Source organism: Salvelinus alpinus, chromosome 1 (assembly GCF_045679555.1).
Source record: "Salvelinus alpinus chromosome 1, SLU_Salpinus.1, whole genome shotgun sequence".
Lineage (NCBI taxonomy): Eukaryota > Metazoa > Chordata > Actinopteri > Salmoniformes > Salmonidae > Salvelinus > Salvelinus alpinus.
In genome coordinates this window covers 14,921,214-14,937,431 of record NC_092086.1, presented here as the reverse complement: position 1 = coordinate 14,937,431, position 16,218 = coordinate 14,921,214, and the positions used below count along the sequence as shown (strand labels likewise).

The following is a 16,218-nucleotide window of genomic DNA, read 5'->3' as shown; positions in this document are numbered from 1 at the left end:
AGTGTTTAACTTGATGTCTGTAGGGATGATAGTCGGTAAGTGTTGAACTTGATGTCTGTAGGGATGATAGTCGGTAAGTGTTTAACTTGATGTCTGTAGGGATGATAGTTGGTAAGTGTTTAACTTGATGTCTGTAGGGATGATAGTCGGTAAGTGTTGAACTTGATGTCTGTAGGGATGATAGTCGGTAAGTGTTGAACTTGATGTCTGTAGGGATGATAGTCGGTAAGTGTTGAACTTGATGTCTGTAGGGATGATCGTCGGTAAGTGTTGAACTTGATGTCTGTAGGGATGATAGTCGGTAAGTGTTTAACTTGATGTTTGTAGGGATGATAGTCGGTAAGTGTTTAACTTGATGTTTGTAGGGATGATAGTTGGTAAGTGTTGAACTTGATGTCTGTAGGGATGATAGTTGGTAAGTGTTGAACTTGATGTTTGTAGGGATGATAGTTGGTAAGTGTTTAACTTGATGTTTGTAGGGATGATAGTCGGTAAGTGTTTAACTTGATGTTTGTAGGGATGATAGTCGGTAAGTGTTTAACTTGATGTCTGTAGGGATGATAGTCGGTAAGTGTTTAACTTGATGTCTGTAGGGATGATAGTCGGTAAGTGTTTAACTTGTTTGCAGGGATGATAGTTGGTAAGTGTTTAACTTGATGTTTGTAGGGATGATAGTCGGTAAGTGTTTAACTTGATGTTTGTAGGGATGATAGTCGGTAAGTGTTTAACTTGATGTTTGTAGGGATGATAGTCGGTAAGTGTTTAACTTGATGTCTGTAGGGATGATAGTTGGTAAGTGTTTAACTTGTTTGCAGGGATGATAGTCGGTAAGTGTTTAACTTGATGTTTGTAGGGATGATAGTTGGTAAGTGTTGAACTTGATGTCTGTAGGGATGATAGTTGGTAAGTGTTTAACTTGTTTGCAGGGATGATAGTTGGTAAGTGTTTAACTTGATGTTTGTAGGGATGATAGTTGGTAAGTGTTTAACTTGATGTTTGTAGGGATGATAGTTGGTAAGTGTTGAACTTGATGTTTGTAGGGATGATAGTCGGTAAGTGTTTAACTTGATGTCTGTAGGGATGATAGTCGGTAAGTGTTTAACTTGATGTTTGTAGGGATGATAGTTGGTAAGTGTTGAACTTGATGTCTGTAGGGATGATAGTCGGTAAGTGTTTAACTTGATGTTTGTAGGGATGATAGTCGGTAAGTGTTGAACTTGATGTTTGTAGGGATGATAGTCGGTAAGTGTTGAACTTGATGTTTGTAGGGATGATAGTCGGTAAGTGTTTAACTTGTTTGCAGGGATGATAGTTGGTAAGTGTTTAACTTGGCAAATATCAATTTAATCAGATATCAAATGCACGTTATTAGTTTAAATCCTGACGGTTACTGTCTTCTTATTCCCCTCTAATCCTGACGGTTACTGTCTTCTCATTCTCCTCTAATCCTGACGGTTACTGTCTTCTTATTCCCTCTAATCCTGACGGTTACTGTCTTCTTATTCTCCTCTAATCCTGACGGTTACTGTCTTCTTATTCCACTCTAATCCTGACGGTTACTGTCTTCTTATTCCACTCTAATCCTGACGGTTACTGTCTTCTTATTCCACTCTAATCCTGACGGTTACTGTCTTCTTATTCCCTCTAATCCTGACGGTTACTGTCTTCTTATTCCCTCTAATCCTGACGGTTACTGTCTTCTTATTCCCTCTAATCCTGACGGTTACTGTCTTCTTATTCTCCTCTAATCCTGACGGTTACTGTCTTATTCTCCTCTAATCCTGACGGTTACTGTCTTCTTATTCCACTCTAATCCTGACGGTTACTGTCTTCTTATTCCACTCTAATCCTGACGGTTACTGTCTTCTTATTCTCCTCTAATCCTGACGGTTACTGTCTTATTCCCCTCTAATCCTGATGGTTACTGTCTTCTTATTCTCCTCTAATCCTGACGGTTACTGTCTTCTTATTCCCCTCTAATCCTGACGGTTACTGTCTTCTTATTCCCCTCTAATCCTGACGGTTACTGTCTTCTTATTCCACTCTAATCCTGACGGTTACTGTCTTCTCATTCTCCTCTAATCCTGACGGTTACTGTCTTCTTATTCTCCTCTAATCCTGACGGTTACTGTCTTCTCATTCTCCTCTAATCCTGACGGTTACTGTCTTCTTATTCCCTCTAATCCTGACGGTTACTGTCTTCTTATTCCCTCTACAGAGAAGTCATCAGTAGCCTCAGAGAATGAGCAGAACTCTGTTTCTCTAGAGGTGCTGCTGGTTAAAGTCTGTCACAAGAAGAGGAAGGTAAGAGAGAGAGAGAGTGTGAGAGCATCTGCAAAATGACAAAAATGTAAGTGTGTGTGTTTGTGTCACATCTTATCATTTTATCCCTCTATCTCGATCTCTCTCATCCTCTTCTCTCTTTTCTTCCCACTCTCCCGTACACATTTCCACTCCCCCGTTTCTCTCCCGTACACATTTCCACTCCCCCGTTTCTCTCCCGTACACATTTCCACTCCCCCGTTTCTCTCCCGTACACATTTCCACTCCCCCGTTTCTCTCCCGTACACATTTCCACTCCCCCGTTTCTCTCCCGTACACATTTCCACTCCCCCGTTTCTCTCCCGTACACATTTCCACTCCCCCGTCTCTCTCCCGCCTCCAGGATGTGAGCTGTCCAGTGAAGCAGGTTCCTACAGGGAAGAAGCAGGTGCCTCTGAACCCAGACAGCAGCACTTCCAGCAGTCAGCCCAAGCCAGGCTCCTGTCCTTCTCTGGTGGTGTCCAGTAGTGAGTTTGATGCCAGCAACGGCCACACGGTCAAGTCCTACTCCCTGTTGTTCAGAGTGTCTGGACCAGGCAGGACGCAGCACAACGGACTGGTCAATGGACAGACCAATGAGAATATAGGTAGGCTTAGTGCTGGAGTTAGTCACACTACATGTCAGTAGGGTAGATGGCTGGTGGGGGGAACTCCAGTCTTCTTTGTGTTTCAGACATTACTGGGTGTGTGTGTGAACCCCAGTCTTGTATTGGTACAGAGGATGTGTGTGTGTGAACCCCAGTCTTGTATTGGTACAGAGGATGTGTGTGTGTGAACCCCAGTCTTGTATTGGTACAGAGGATGTGTGTGTTAACCCCAGTCTTGTATTGGTACAGAGGATGTGTGTGTGTGTTAACCCCAGTCTTGTATTGGTACAGAGGATGTGTGTGTGTGTTAACCCCAGTCTTGTATTGGTACAGAGGATGTGTGTGTGTTAACCCCAGTCTTGTATTGGTACAGAGGATGTGTGTGTGTGTTAACCCCAGTCTTGTATTGGTACAGAGGATGTGTGTGTGTTAACCCCAGTCTTGTATTGGTACAGAGGATGTGTGTGTGTTAACCCCAGTCTTGTATTGGTACAGAGGATGTGTGTGTGTGTTAACCCCAGTCTTGTATTGGTACAGAGGATGTGTGTGTGTGTTAACCCCAGTCTTGTATTGGTACAGAGGATGTGTGTGTGTGTGTTAACCCCAGTCTTGTATTGGTACAGAGGATGTGTGTGTGTGTGAACCCCAGTCTTGTATTGGTACAGAGGATGTGTGTGTGTGTTAACCCCAGTCTTGTATTGGTACAGAGGATGTGTGTGTGTGTGTGTTAACCCCAGTCTTGTATTGGTACAGAGGATGTGTGTGTGTGTGTTAACCCCAGTCTTGTATTGGTACAGAGGATGTGTGTGTGTGTGTGTGTGTGAACCCCAGTCTTGTATTGGTACAGAGGATGTGTGTGTGTGTGTGTGTGTTAACCCCAGTCTTGTATTGGTACAGAGGATGTGTGTGTTGTGTGTTAACCCCAGTCTTGTATTGGTACAGAGGATGTGTGTGTTAACCCCAGTCTTGTATTGGTACAGAGGATGTGTGTGTGTTAACCCCAGTCTTGTATTGGTACAGAGGATGTGTGTGTGTGTTAACCCCAGTCTTGTATTGGTACAGAGGATGTGTGTGTGTGTTAACCCCAGTCTTGTATTGGTACAGAGGATGTGTGTGTGTGTTCACCCCAGTCTTGTATTGGTACAGAGGATGTGTGTGTGTGTGAACCCCAGTCTTGTATTGGTACAGAGGATGTGTGTGTGTGTGTGTGTGTGTGAACCCCAGTCTTGTATTGGTACAGAGGATGTGTGTGTGTGAACCCCAGTCTTGTATTGGTACAGAGGATGTGTGTGTGTTAACCCCAGTCTTGTATTGGTACAGAGGATGTGTGTGTGTGTGAACCCCAGTCTTGTATTGGTACAGAGGATGTGTGTGTGTTAACCCCAGTCTTGTATTGGTACAGAGGATGTGTGTGTGTGTGTGTGTGTGTGAACCCCAGTCTTGTATTGGTACAGAGGATGTGTGTGTGTGAACCCCAGTCTTGTATTGGGACAGAGGATGTGTGTGTGTTAACCCCAGTCTTGTATTGGTACAGAGGATGTGTGTGTGTGTGAACCCCAGTCTTGTATTGGTACAGAGGATGTGTGTGTGTTAACCCCAGTCTTGTATTGGTACAGAGGATGTGTGTGTGTGTGTGAACCCCAGTCTTGTATTGGTACAGAGGATGTGTGTGTGTTAACCCCAGTCTTGTATTGGTACAGAGGATGTGTGTGTGTGTGTGAACCCCAGTCTTGTATTGGTACAGAGGATGTGTGTGTGTGTTAACCCCAGTCTTGTATTGGTACAGAGGATGTGTGTGTGTGTGAACCCCAGTCTTGTATTGGTACAGAGGATGTGTGTGTGTTAACCCCAGTCTTGTATTGGTACAGAGGATGTGTGTGTGTGTTAACCCCAGTCTTGTATTGGTACAGAGGATGTGTGTGTGTGTGTGTTAACCCCAGTCTTGTATTGGTACAGAGGATGTGTGTGTGTGAACCCCAGTCTTGTATTGGTACAGAGGATGTGTGTGTGTTAACCCCAGTCTTGTATTGGTACAGAGGATGTGTGTGTGTGTTAACCCCAGTCTTGTATTGGTACAGAGGATGTGTGTGTGTGTTAACCCCAGTCTTGTATTGGTACAGAGGATGTGTGTGTGTGTGTGTTAACCCCAGTCTTGTATTGGTACAGAGGATGTGTGTGTGTGAACCCCAGTCTTGTATTGGTACAGAGGATGTGTGTGTGTGTTAACCCCAGTCTTGTATTGGTACAGAGGATGTGTGTGTGTTAACCCCAGTCTTGTATTGGTACAGAGGATGTGTGTGTGTGTGTGTGTGTTAACCCCAGTCTTGTATTGGTACAGAGGATGTGTGTGTGTTAACCCCAGTCTTGTATTGGTACAGAGGATGTGTGTGTGTGTGTTAACCCAGTCTTGTATTGGTACAGAGGATGTGTGTGTGTTAACCCCAGTCTTGTATTGGTACAGAGGATGTGTGTGTGTGTGAACCCCAGTCTTGTATTGGTACAGAGGATGTGTGTGTGTTAACCCCAGTCTTGTATTGGTACAGAGGATGTGTGTGTGTGTGTGAACCCCAGTCTTGTATTGGTACAGAGGATGTGTGTGTGTTAACCCCAGTCTTGTATTGGTACAGAGGATGTGTGTGTGTGTGTGAACCCCAGTCTTGTATTGGTACAGAGGATGTGTGTGTGTGTTAACCCCAGTCTTGTATTGGTACAGAGGATGTGTGTGTGTGTGAACCCCAGTCTTGTATTGGTACAGAGGATGTGTGTGTGTTAACCCCAGTCTTGTATTGGTACAGAGGATGTGTGTGTGTGTTAACCCCAGTCTTGTATTGGTACAGAGGATGTGTGTGTGTGTGTGTTAACCCCAGTCTTGTATTGGTACAGAGGATGTGTGTGTGTGAACCCCAGTCTTGTATTGGTACAGAGGATGTGTGTGTGTGCCCCCCAGTCTTGTATTGGTACAGAGGATGTGTGTGTGTGTTAACCCCAGTCTTGTATTGGTACAGAGGATGTGTGTGTGTGTTAACCCCAGTCTTGTATTGGTACAGAGGATGTGTGTGTGTGTTAACCCCAGTCTTGTATTGGTACAGAGGATGTGTGTGTGTGTGTGTTAACCCCAGTCTTGTATTGGTACAGAGGATGGGTGTGTGTGAACCCCAGTCTTGTATTGGTACAGAGGATGTGTGTGTGTGTTAACCCCAGTCTTGTATTGGTACAGAGGATGTGTGTGTGTGTGTGTGTGTTAACCCCAGTCTTGTATTGGTACAGAGGATGTGTGTGTGTTAACCCCAGTCTTGTATTGGTACAGAGGATGTGTGTGTGTGTGTTAACCCAGTCTTGTATTGGTACAGAGGATGTGTGTGTGTTAACCCCAGTCTTGTATTGGTACAGAGGATGTGTGTGTGTGTTAACCCCAGTCTTGTATTGGTACAGAGGATGTGTGTGTGTGTGTTAACCCCAGTCTTGTATTGGTACAGAGGATGTGTGTGTGTGTGTGTGTGTGAACCCCAGTCTTGTATTGGTACAGAGGACGTGTGTGTGTGTGTGTGTGTGTGTTAACCCCAGTCTTGTATTGGTACAGAGGATGTGTGTGTGTGTGTGTTAACCCCAGTCTTGTATTGGTACAGAGGATGTGTGTGTGTTAACCCCAGTCTTGTATTGGTACAGAGGATGTGTGTGTGTGTTAACCCCAGTCTTGTATTGGTACAGAGGATGTGTGTGTGTGTGAACCCCAGTCTTGTATTGGTACAGAGGATGTGTGTGTGTGTGAACCCCAGTCTTGTATTGGTACAGAGGATGTGTGTGTGTGTTAACCCCAGTCTTGTATTGGTACAGAGGATGTGTGTGTGTTAACCCCAGTCTTGTATTGGTACAGAGGATGTGTGTGTGTGTGTTAACCCAGTCTTGTATTGATACAGAGGATGTGTGTGTGTTAACCCCAGTCTTGTATTGGTACAGAGGATGTGTGTGTGTGTGTTAACCCCAGTCTTGTATTGGTACAGAGGATGTGTGTGTGTTAACCCCAGTCTTGTATTGGTACAGAGGATGTGTGTGTGTTAACCCCAGTCTTCTATTGGTACAGAGGATGTGTGTAACAGGAAGAAGAGAAGCTCCACCGTCAGACAAGAAGAAGTGGGAGAAACAACGTTCGTAGCTCAGATGACTGTGTTTGATAAGAACAGGTACACACACACACACACACACACACACACACACAGTTTTGTGTTCTTTTGTTATATGTCTTTCATTCTGTCACACACACTCTGTCTCTTTCTCATTCTCCCTCTCATACGCTGCACACATCTCTGGCGGACTGTGGGGCTTGTTCCACGTCTCTGGCGGACTGTGGGGCTTGTTCCACGTCTCTGGCGGACTGTGGGGCTTGTTCCACGTCTCTGTGGGGCTTGTTCCACGTCTCTGTGGGGCTTGTTCCACGTCGTTGGCGGACTGTGGGGCTTGTTCCACGTCGCTGGCGGACTGTGGGGCTTGGTCCACGTCGCTGGCGGACTGTGGGGCTTGTTCCACGTCTGGCGGACTCTGGGGCTTGTTCCACGTCTCTGGCGGACTCTGGGGCTTGTTCCACGTCTCTGGCGGACTCTGGGGCTTGTTCCACGTCTCTGGCGGACTCTGGGGCTTGTTCCACGTCTCTGGCGGACTGTGGGGCTTGTTCCACGTCTCTGGCGGACTCTGGGGCTTGTTCCACGTCTCTGGCGGACTCTGGGGCTTGTTCCACGTCTCTGGCGGACTCTGGGGCTTGTTCCACGTCTCTGGCGGACTCTGGGGCTTGTTCCACGTCTCTGACGGACTCTGGGGCTTGTTCCACAACAACTGCGGTGAAGAAATCACCTTTACAAAAACCGACTCACTCTGCATCACCGTTTTGAAGCTCTGGAAGACGGCCAATGTCCCTTCCTCCTTTCAGAATTAATGTGTTAATGTGTGTGTGTGTAGGCGTCTGCAGTTGTTGGACGGGCTGTATCTGTTGCTGTTAATGTGTGTGTGTGTAGGCGTCTGCAGTTGTTGGGTGGGCTGTATCCGTTGCTGTTAATGTGTGTGTGTAGGCGTCTGCAGTTATTGGACGGGCTGTATCTGTTGCTGTTAATGTGTGTGTGTGTGTAGGCGTCTGCAGTTGTTGGGTGGGCTGTATCCGTTGCTGTTAATGTGTGTGTGTGTGTAGGCGTCTGCAGTTGTTGGATGGGCTGTATCCGTTGCTGTTAATGTGTGTGTGTGTGTAGGCGTCTGCAGTTGTTAGATGGAGAGTATGAGGTGTCTATGCAGCAGATGGTGGACTGTCCGGTCAACAAGAAGAGAGCTACCTGGGAAACCAACCTGGATGGAAAGGTGCGTGTGTGTTGTCACCAGACCACGATTTGGACTTCGATACCAGGTTTAGTATCACGTTACTCAATACCAAAACAATACCAGGTTTAGTATCACGTTACTCAACACCAAAACCATACCAGGTTTAGTATCACGTTACTCAATACCAAAACCATACCAGGGTTAGTATCACGTTACTCAATACCAAAACGATACCAGGTTTAGTATCACGTTACTCAATACCAAAACCATACCAGGTTTAGTATCACGTTACTCAATACCAAAACCATACCAGGGTTAGTATCACGTTACTCAATACCAAAACGATACCAGGTTTAGTATCACGTTACTCAATACCAAAACGATACCAGGTTTAGTATCACGTTACTCAATACCAAAACGATACCAGGTTTAGTATCACGTTACTCAATACCAAAACGATACCAGGTTTAGTATCACGTTACTCAATACCAAAACGATACCAGGTTTAGTATCATGTTACTCAATACCAAAACCATACCAGGTTTAGTATCACGTTACTCAATACCAAAACGATACCAGGGTTGTCATGTGTTGCAGCCTTGCTATATTGTTGTCTTAAGTCTCTTTATTTAGTGTTGTGTTGTCTCTCTTGTCGTGATGTGTGTTTTGTCCTATATTTTTATTTTAAATCGCAGCCCCCGTCCCCGCAGGAGGCCTTTTGCTTTTTGGTAGGCCGTCACTGTAAATAAGAATTAGTTCTTAACTGACTTGCCTAGGTAAAAAAAAGGTTAAATAAAAAATGTAAATAAATAAAAGGTATATTAACCAAAGTCCCAGAATGCCTCTTGATCCAGACAGATTAACTCAGCTACTGCTCTGTTCAATAGTTAGGCATCTTAGAGGTTCAATATCATTACATTTATAATAGGAATGTGACAAATGTAAAAACGTTTAAATAGCCATCTTTTAAAACATCTTTTAAATGATTAATCATAAAATGATGTGAATTCACATTTGAAATAGGTCCTACGTATGACCCACTAGTGGTAGTGGAATGTTAGCTTTAGCTGTCAGCTAGCATGGAAAGTTAGCCTACAAAGCTGGAAGCTACCGGTATCTTCTGTGCAGGCTAAGTGGGGAGCTAACATGATGCTGCCCAGACTCCCAGTACAGGCTGAGTGGAGAGCTAACATGATGCAGCCCAGACTCCCAGTACAGGCTAAGTGGAGATCTAACATGATGCAGCCCAGACTCCCAGTACAGGCTGAGTGGAGAGCTAACATGATGCTGCCCAGACTCCCAGTACAGGCTGAGTGGAGAGCTAACATGATGCTGCCCAGACTCCCAGTACAGGCTGAGTGGAGAGCTAACATGATGCTGCCCAGACTCCCAGTGCAGGCTAAGTGGGGATCTAACATGATGATGCCCAGACTCCCAGTACAGGCTGAGTGGAGAGCTAACATGATGCTGCCCAGACTCCCATTGCAGGCTGAGTGGAGAGCTAACATGATGCTGCCCAGACTCCCAGTACAGGCTGAGTGGAGAGCTAACATGATGCTGCCCAGACTCCCAGTACAGGCTGAGTGGAGAGCTAACATGATGCAGCCCAGACGCCTAGTGCAGGCTAAGTGGAGAGCTAACATGATGCTGCCCAGACTCCCAGTACAGGCTAAGTGGAGAGCTAACATGATGCAGCCCAGACTCCCAGTACAGGCTAAGTGGAGAGCTAACATGATGGAGCCCAGACTCCCAGTGCAGGCTAAGTGGAGAGCTAACATGATGCAGCTCAGACTCCCAGTACAGGCTAAGTGGAGAGCTAACATGATGCTGCCCAGACTCCCAGTACAGGCTGAGTGGGGAGCTAACATGATGCAGCCCAGACTCCCATTGCAGGCTGAGTGGGGAGCTAACATGATGCTGCCCAGACTCCCATTGCAGGCTGAGTGGGGAGCTAACATGATGCTGCCCAGACTCCCAGTGCAGGCTGAGTGGAGAGCTAACATGATGCTGCCCAGACTCCCATTGCAGGCTGAGTGGGGAGCTAACATGATGCAGCCCAGACTCCCAGTACAGGCTAAGTGGAGAGCTAACATGATGCAGCCCAGACTCCCAGTACAGGCTAAGTGGAGAGCTAACATGATGCAGCTCAGACTCCCAGTGCAGGCTAAGTGGAGAGCTAACATGATGCAGCCCAGACTCCCAGTGCAGGCTGAGTGGAGAGCTAACATGATGCAGCCCAGACTCCCAGTGCAGGCTGAGTGGAGAGCTAACATGATGCAGCCCAGACTCCCAGTACAGGCTAAGTGGAGAGCTAACATGATGCAGCCCAGACCCCCAGGCTAAGTGGAGAGCTAACATGATGCAGCCCAGACCCCCAGGCTAAGTGGAGAGCTAACATGATGCAGCCCAGACTCCCAGTACAGGCTAAGTGGAGAGCTAACATGATGCAGCCCAGACTCCCAGTACAGGCTAAGTGGAGAGCTAACATGATGCAGCCCAGACTCCCAGTACAGGCTAAGTGGAGAGCTAACATGATGCAGCCCAGACTCCCAGTACAGGCTAAGTGGAGAGCTAACATGATGCAGCCCAGACTCCCAGGCTAAGTGGAGAGCTAACATGATGCAGCCCAGACTCCCAGTACAGGCTAAGTGGGACAGGCACGGTGCAGCCCAGACTCCCAGTACAGGCTAAGTGGGGCAGTCACGGTGCACTCCGTGGGGGACATCGACTGCGTTGATAAACAGATTTGATCCGTGAGACACATTTGGCAGAAGTACCAAAAATAAAAATTCTTGTATCAAAAAAGTACAGCAGTTTTGTATACGGTGCATCACTAGTGTGTAATTCCTGCTCCCAGGCCCCTGGTCTTCCTCTCTGAACAGACAGGAAGAGATCAGCACTTCCTTTTACTCATGTCTTTGTCTCTCTCTCCCTCCCCCACTTTCTGTAGCTCCTCCCTCCGTTTGAGACGTTCTCCAAGGGTCCTACTCTCCAGTTCACGCTGCGTTGGACAGGCGAGCCCGGTGATAGGTCGACGGCCCCTGTGGCCAAACCCCTCGCCACGCGGAACGCTGACGCTAGCAGCCTGACCTCCGACCCTAGGCCCTGCTCCCTCAGACCCACTCAGACCGTAGGTGAGACACGGGCCGGACGACGCACGCGCACACAGACAGACTGTTGTAATCTGTAGAAGCTCACTGAATGGTGTCAACTTAAAGGGATACTTTAACATATACCATGTTTAAATGAATATCATTTTTATGTCTTTGTGTCTGGTATAAAGGAAGTTAGAGGTAGTTTTGTGAGCCAATGCTAACTAGCGTTAGCACAATGACTGGAAGTCAGTGATATCTGCTAGCGAACATTAGTTAGCAATTGCGCCAGTGATAGTTAGCAACATCCTTCATACTGGACACCGAGAAATAAAAGTAGTATCCACGAGTTCATCTGATTTCTGGGGAAGTAGACAAAGGGCCTCATTACCAAAATCCTGAAGTATCCCTTTAAACATGGTATACGTTAAAGAATCCCTTTAAACATGGTACACGTTAAAGTATCCCTTTAAACATGGTACACGTTACAGAATCCCTTTAAACATGGTATACGTTAAAGAATCCCTTTAAACATGGTACACGTTAAAGTATCCCTTTAAACATGGTACACGTTACAGAATCCCTTTAAACATGGTATACGTTAAAGAATCCCTTTAAACATGGTACACGTTAAAGTATCCCTTTAAACATGGTACACGTTACAGAATCCCTTTAAACATGGTATACGTTAAAGCATCCCTTTAAACATGGTATATGTTAAAGCATCCCTTTAAACATGGTACATGTTTCCTCCCTCTCTCTGTAGCTGTGAAAGACTCCTTCAGCAGTACAGAATTTCAGATGAGACGAGAACACACACTTGAGGAACCAAGTGACAATCTACGCATATTCTACCAGGTGAGAGGGAGAAACACACTTGTATTGTTGACTTCAGTGATGACTGCATTGTGCAATCAATGTCTGAATCACAGTTGTGTTGTGCTTGTCTTTTGTTCTCTTGTTATGTGTCTGACTGGGGGGTGGATGGTATTAGAGACCTGGCCCTTTTATAACAGGTCTGACTGGGGGTTATTAGAGACCTGGCCCTTTATAACAGGTCTGACTGGGGGGTGGATGGTATTAGAGACCTGGTCCTTTATAACAGGTCTGACTGGGGGGTGGATGGTATTAGAGACCTGGTCCTTTATAACAGGTCTGACTGGGGGGTGGATGGTATTAGAGACCTGGTCCTTTTTAACAGGTCTGTCTGGGGGTTATTAGAGACCTGGTCCTTTATAACAGGTCTGACTGGGGGGGGGTGGATGGTATTAGAGACCTGGTCCTTTATAACAGGTCTGACTGGGGGTTATTAGAGACCTGGTCCTTTATAACAGGTCTGACTGGGGGGGTGGATGGTATTAGAGACCTGGTCCTTTATAACAGGTCTGACTGGGGGGTGGATGGTATTAGAGACCTGGTCCTTTATAACAGGTCTGACTGGGGGGTGGATGGTATTAGAGACCTGGTCCTTTATAACAGGTCTGACTGGAGGGTGGATGGTATTAGAGACCTGGTCCTTTATAACAGGTCTGACTGGGGGGTGGATGGTATTAGAGACCTGGTCCTTTATAACAGGTCTGACTGGGGGGTGGATGGTATTAGAGACCTGGTCCTTTATAACAGGTCTGACTGGGGGTTATTAGAGACCTGGTCCTTTATAACAGGTCTGACTGGGGGGGTGGATGGTATTAGAGACCTGGTCCTTTATAACAGGTCTGCATCCTGTTCCCTATAGAGTGCCCTTTATTTGACCAGGGCCCATAGCTCACTATATAGACAATAGGGTCCCATTTGGTACAGTGTATTTAAAACTTGTCTGTCTATGATGGGGAGTGTCTTAGTTTCTACTGGCTCCTACTCTATGGTCAGACTGGCTGACCTTTTCTGTGGGATTACATAGTCTATATCCTTCTCACTCCCTCTCTCTCTCCCCTTCTCTCTCTAGTTCCTGTATAACCACAACACACAGCAGCAGACCGAGGCTAGAGATGACCTCCACTGTCCCTGGTGCACTCTGAACTGTAGGAGACTCTACAGTCTCCTCAAACACCTCAAACTGGCCCACAGCAGATTCATCTTCAACTACGTGGTGAGAGCGAGACAGAGAGAGGAAGCGAGAGAGAGACGGAGAGAGAGAGAGAGAGAGAGAGAGAGACGGAGCGAGGGGAAGAGAGACGAAGCGAGAGAGAGAGACGGAGCGAGGGGAAGAGAGACGAAGCGAGAGAGAGAGAGACGGAGCGAGGGGAAGAGAGACGAAGCGAGAGAGAGAGAGACGGAGCGAGGGGTAGAGAGACGAAGCGAGAGAGAGAGAGAGACAGAGTGAGAGAGAGAGAGAGAGAGAGAGAGAGAGAGAGAGACGGAGCGAGGGGTAGAGAGACGAAGAGAGAGTGTGTGTGTGTGTGTGTGTGTGTGTGTGTGTGTGTCTGGTGCACTCTGAACTGTAGAAGACTACAGTCTCCTCAAACTGGCCCACAACAGATTTATCTTCAACTATGACTGCATTTACACAGGCAGCCCACTGCTGATATTTTGCCAATAATTGGGCTGGCTGTGTAAACAGCCTAGGAGGTGAGAGAGAGACCAGGTTCGTTGTGATTGACATGTTCTATGACCTCCTCCCCAGCCCCACCCTAAAGGAGCGAGGATAGACGTGTCTATTAATGAGCGTTACGACGGGGCGTACGCTGGGAATCCTCAGGATATTCACAGTCAGCCCGGCTTCGCCTTCAGCAGGAACGGACCCGTCAAGAGATCCCCTGTCACACACATCCTCGTCTGCAGGTAACTGGGGACACACGTCTGGGTCTCACACACACACAGACACAGACACAGAGGTCAGGGCTCTGTGAAGGCCAGTCAAGTTCTTCCACACCGATCTTGACAAATCATTTCTGTGTTGACCTCGCTTTGTGAACGGGGACATTGTCATGCTGAAACAGGAAAGGGCCTTCCCCAAACTGTTGCCACAAAGTTGGAAGCACAGAATCGTCTAGAATGTCATTGTATCCTGTAGCGTTAAGATTTCCCTTCCCTTGAACTAAGGGACCTAGTCCGAACCCATTATGAAGCTCCCGACGAACAGTTCTTGTGCTGACGTTGCTTCCAGAGGCAGTTTGGAACTCGGTAGTGAGTATTGCAACCGAGGACAGACGATTTTTACACGTTTCAGCCCCGCCGGTCCCTTTCTGTGAGCTTGTGTGGCCTACCACTTCACGGCTGAGCCATTGTTGCTCCTAGACATTTCCACTTCACAATAACTGTACTTACAGTTGACCAGGGCAAATATTTGATGAACTGACTGACTTGTTGGAAAGGTGGCATCCTAGGATGGTGCCACTTTGAAAGTCACTGAGCTCTTCAGTAAGGCCATTCTACTGCCAATGTTTGTCTATGGAAATTGCATGGCTGTTTGCTGACAGGTGTATAAAATCAAGCAACGGGTGTGGCTGAAATAGACCAATCCACTCATTTGAAGGGGTGTCCACATACTGCTGTGTGTATAGTGTACCACAGACACAAAGTCAAAATTGTCTTTATCCTATAAATTCCTGAAATCAAAATTATCATTTTTGGTCTTAATTTAAGGTCAAGGTTAGGCATAAGGTTAGTAGCAGTGTGGGACCAATTCTTCCCCCTCATTCTCACAATCTTTTATTTTATTTTATTTTTTTTCACGGTGTGATGCTGACCACGGGGCGCTGTAGGATTCTTTCCAAAGTTAGAGCTGATTTGGAGAGAACCTCAAACCCAACTTTCAGAACAACATAATATTATAATTGATTTCAGAGTTTGTAATTTGGGAGTGTTTTCTTGGGGTGCTCTAAGTTACTACTATATGTGTTTCTGGCATTGATAAATAAGTGCTGCTTTGAACATCCATCTTACCTCTCTCTTTCCCTCTCCTCTGTTCTCCTTCCTGTAGGATCTTTACCTCTCTCTCTCTCTCTCTCTCTCTAATTCCCCCTACCCATCTCCTCTCTTCCTGTAGGCTAAAGCATCTATGTATGCACAACGGTGTATGCAGGTACAATTGACAGTCACTTCCTAACCCCTCCCTCTCCTCCCCCAGACCTAAGCGTCTTCTCCCCCCCAGTCTGTGTGAGTTCCTGGAGGCTGATGGAGAAGGAGGAGAGGGAGACCAGCAGAGAATCATCCCTGGTCACAACCGTCTCTACTTCCGCTCAGACAGCTGTACCCCCAAAACCCCCCAGGAGATAGATCACGACAGTGAGGATGAGACGGACCCCTTCTGGCTCCGAGAGAGGACCATCATGGTGAGAGACGCAAACACACACTGGGCAGGTAGCTACCGCACACGGTGAGATACACTGGGCGGGTAGCTACCGCACACGGTGAGACAAACTGGGCGGGTAGCTACCGCACACGGTGAGACACACCGGGCGGGTAGCTACCGCACACGGTGAGACACACTGGGCGGGTAGCTACCGCATTACAGACTGTAGGTTTTAGACCCATACACACCCAGGTCTACCATTACCAGTACAGACTGTAGGTTTTACAGAGCCACACTGACATTGGGTTTGGAGTCTCCAACTTGACTGTGGATCCACTCTGACTGTTGTTCTGTCTACAGCAAATCCAGGAGTTTACAGACGTGAACGACGGCGAGAAGGAGGTGATGAAGCTATGGAACCTTCACGTTATGAAGTATGGGTACGTACCCCACATTAAAGGCCTCGTTATTCAGCCTCTGTTTAAAGCTTCATAAGACGTTGCTGTGTGTCGTTCTCTGAAGCTTCATAAGACGTTGCTGTGTGTCGTTCTCTAAAGCTTCATAAGACGTTGCTGTGTGTCGTTCTCTAGAGCTTCATAAGACGTTGCTGTGTGTCGTTCTCTAAAGCTTCATAAGACGTTGCTGTGTGTCGTTCTCTAGAGCTTCATAAGACGTTGCTGTG

The 16,218-nt window shown here is 46.8% G+C and overlaps 1 protein-coding gene across 1 annotated transcript in view; it reads left to right on the top strand.

Moving 5' to 3' along the window:
- The window catches only part of LOC139570320 (polycomb protein suz12-A-like), a 32,661-nt gene that overhangs the window by 10,524 nt on the left and 5,919 nt on the right, over positions 1 to 16,218 (top strand). Inside the window, exons 6-15 of the mRNA XM_071392110.1 lie at positions 2,219 to 2,304; positions 2,666 to 2,909; positions 6,991 to 7,090; positions 8,144 to 8,249; positions 11,161 to 11,344; positions 12,069 to 12,160; positions 13,248 to 13,391; positions 13,926 to 14,083; positions 15,372 to 15,576; positions 15,897 to 15,976. Coding sequence (XP_071248211.1) covers positions 2,219 to 2,304; positions 2,666 to 2,909; positions 6,991 to 7,090; positions 8,144 to 8,249; positions 11,161 to 11,344; positions 12,069 to 12,160; positions 13,248 to 13,391; positions 13,926 to 14,083; positions 15,372 to 15,576; positions 15,897 to 15,976 — 1,399 coding nt within the window. The remainder of the gene's footprint in view (positions 1 to 2,218; positions 2,305 to 2,665; positions 2,910 to 6,990; positions 7,091 to 8,143; positions 8,250 to 11,160; positions 11,345 to 12,068; positions 12,161 to 13,247; positions 13,392 to 13,925; positions 14,084 to 15,371; positions 15,577 to 15,896; positions 15,977 to 16,218) is intronic.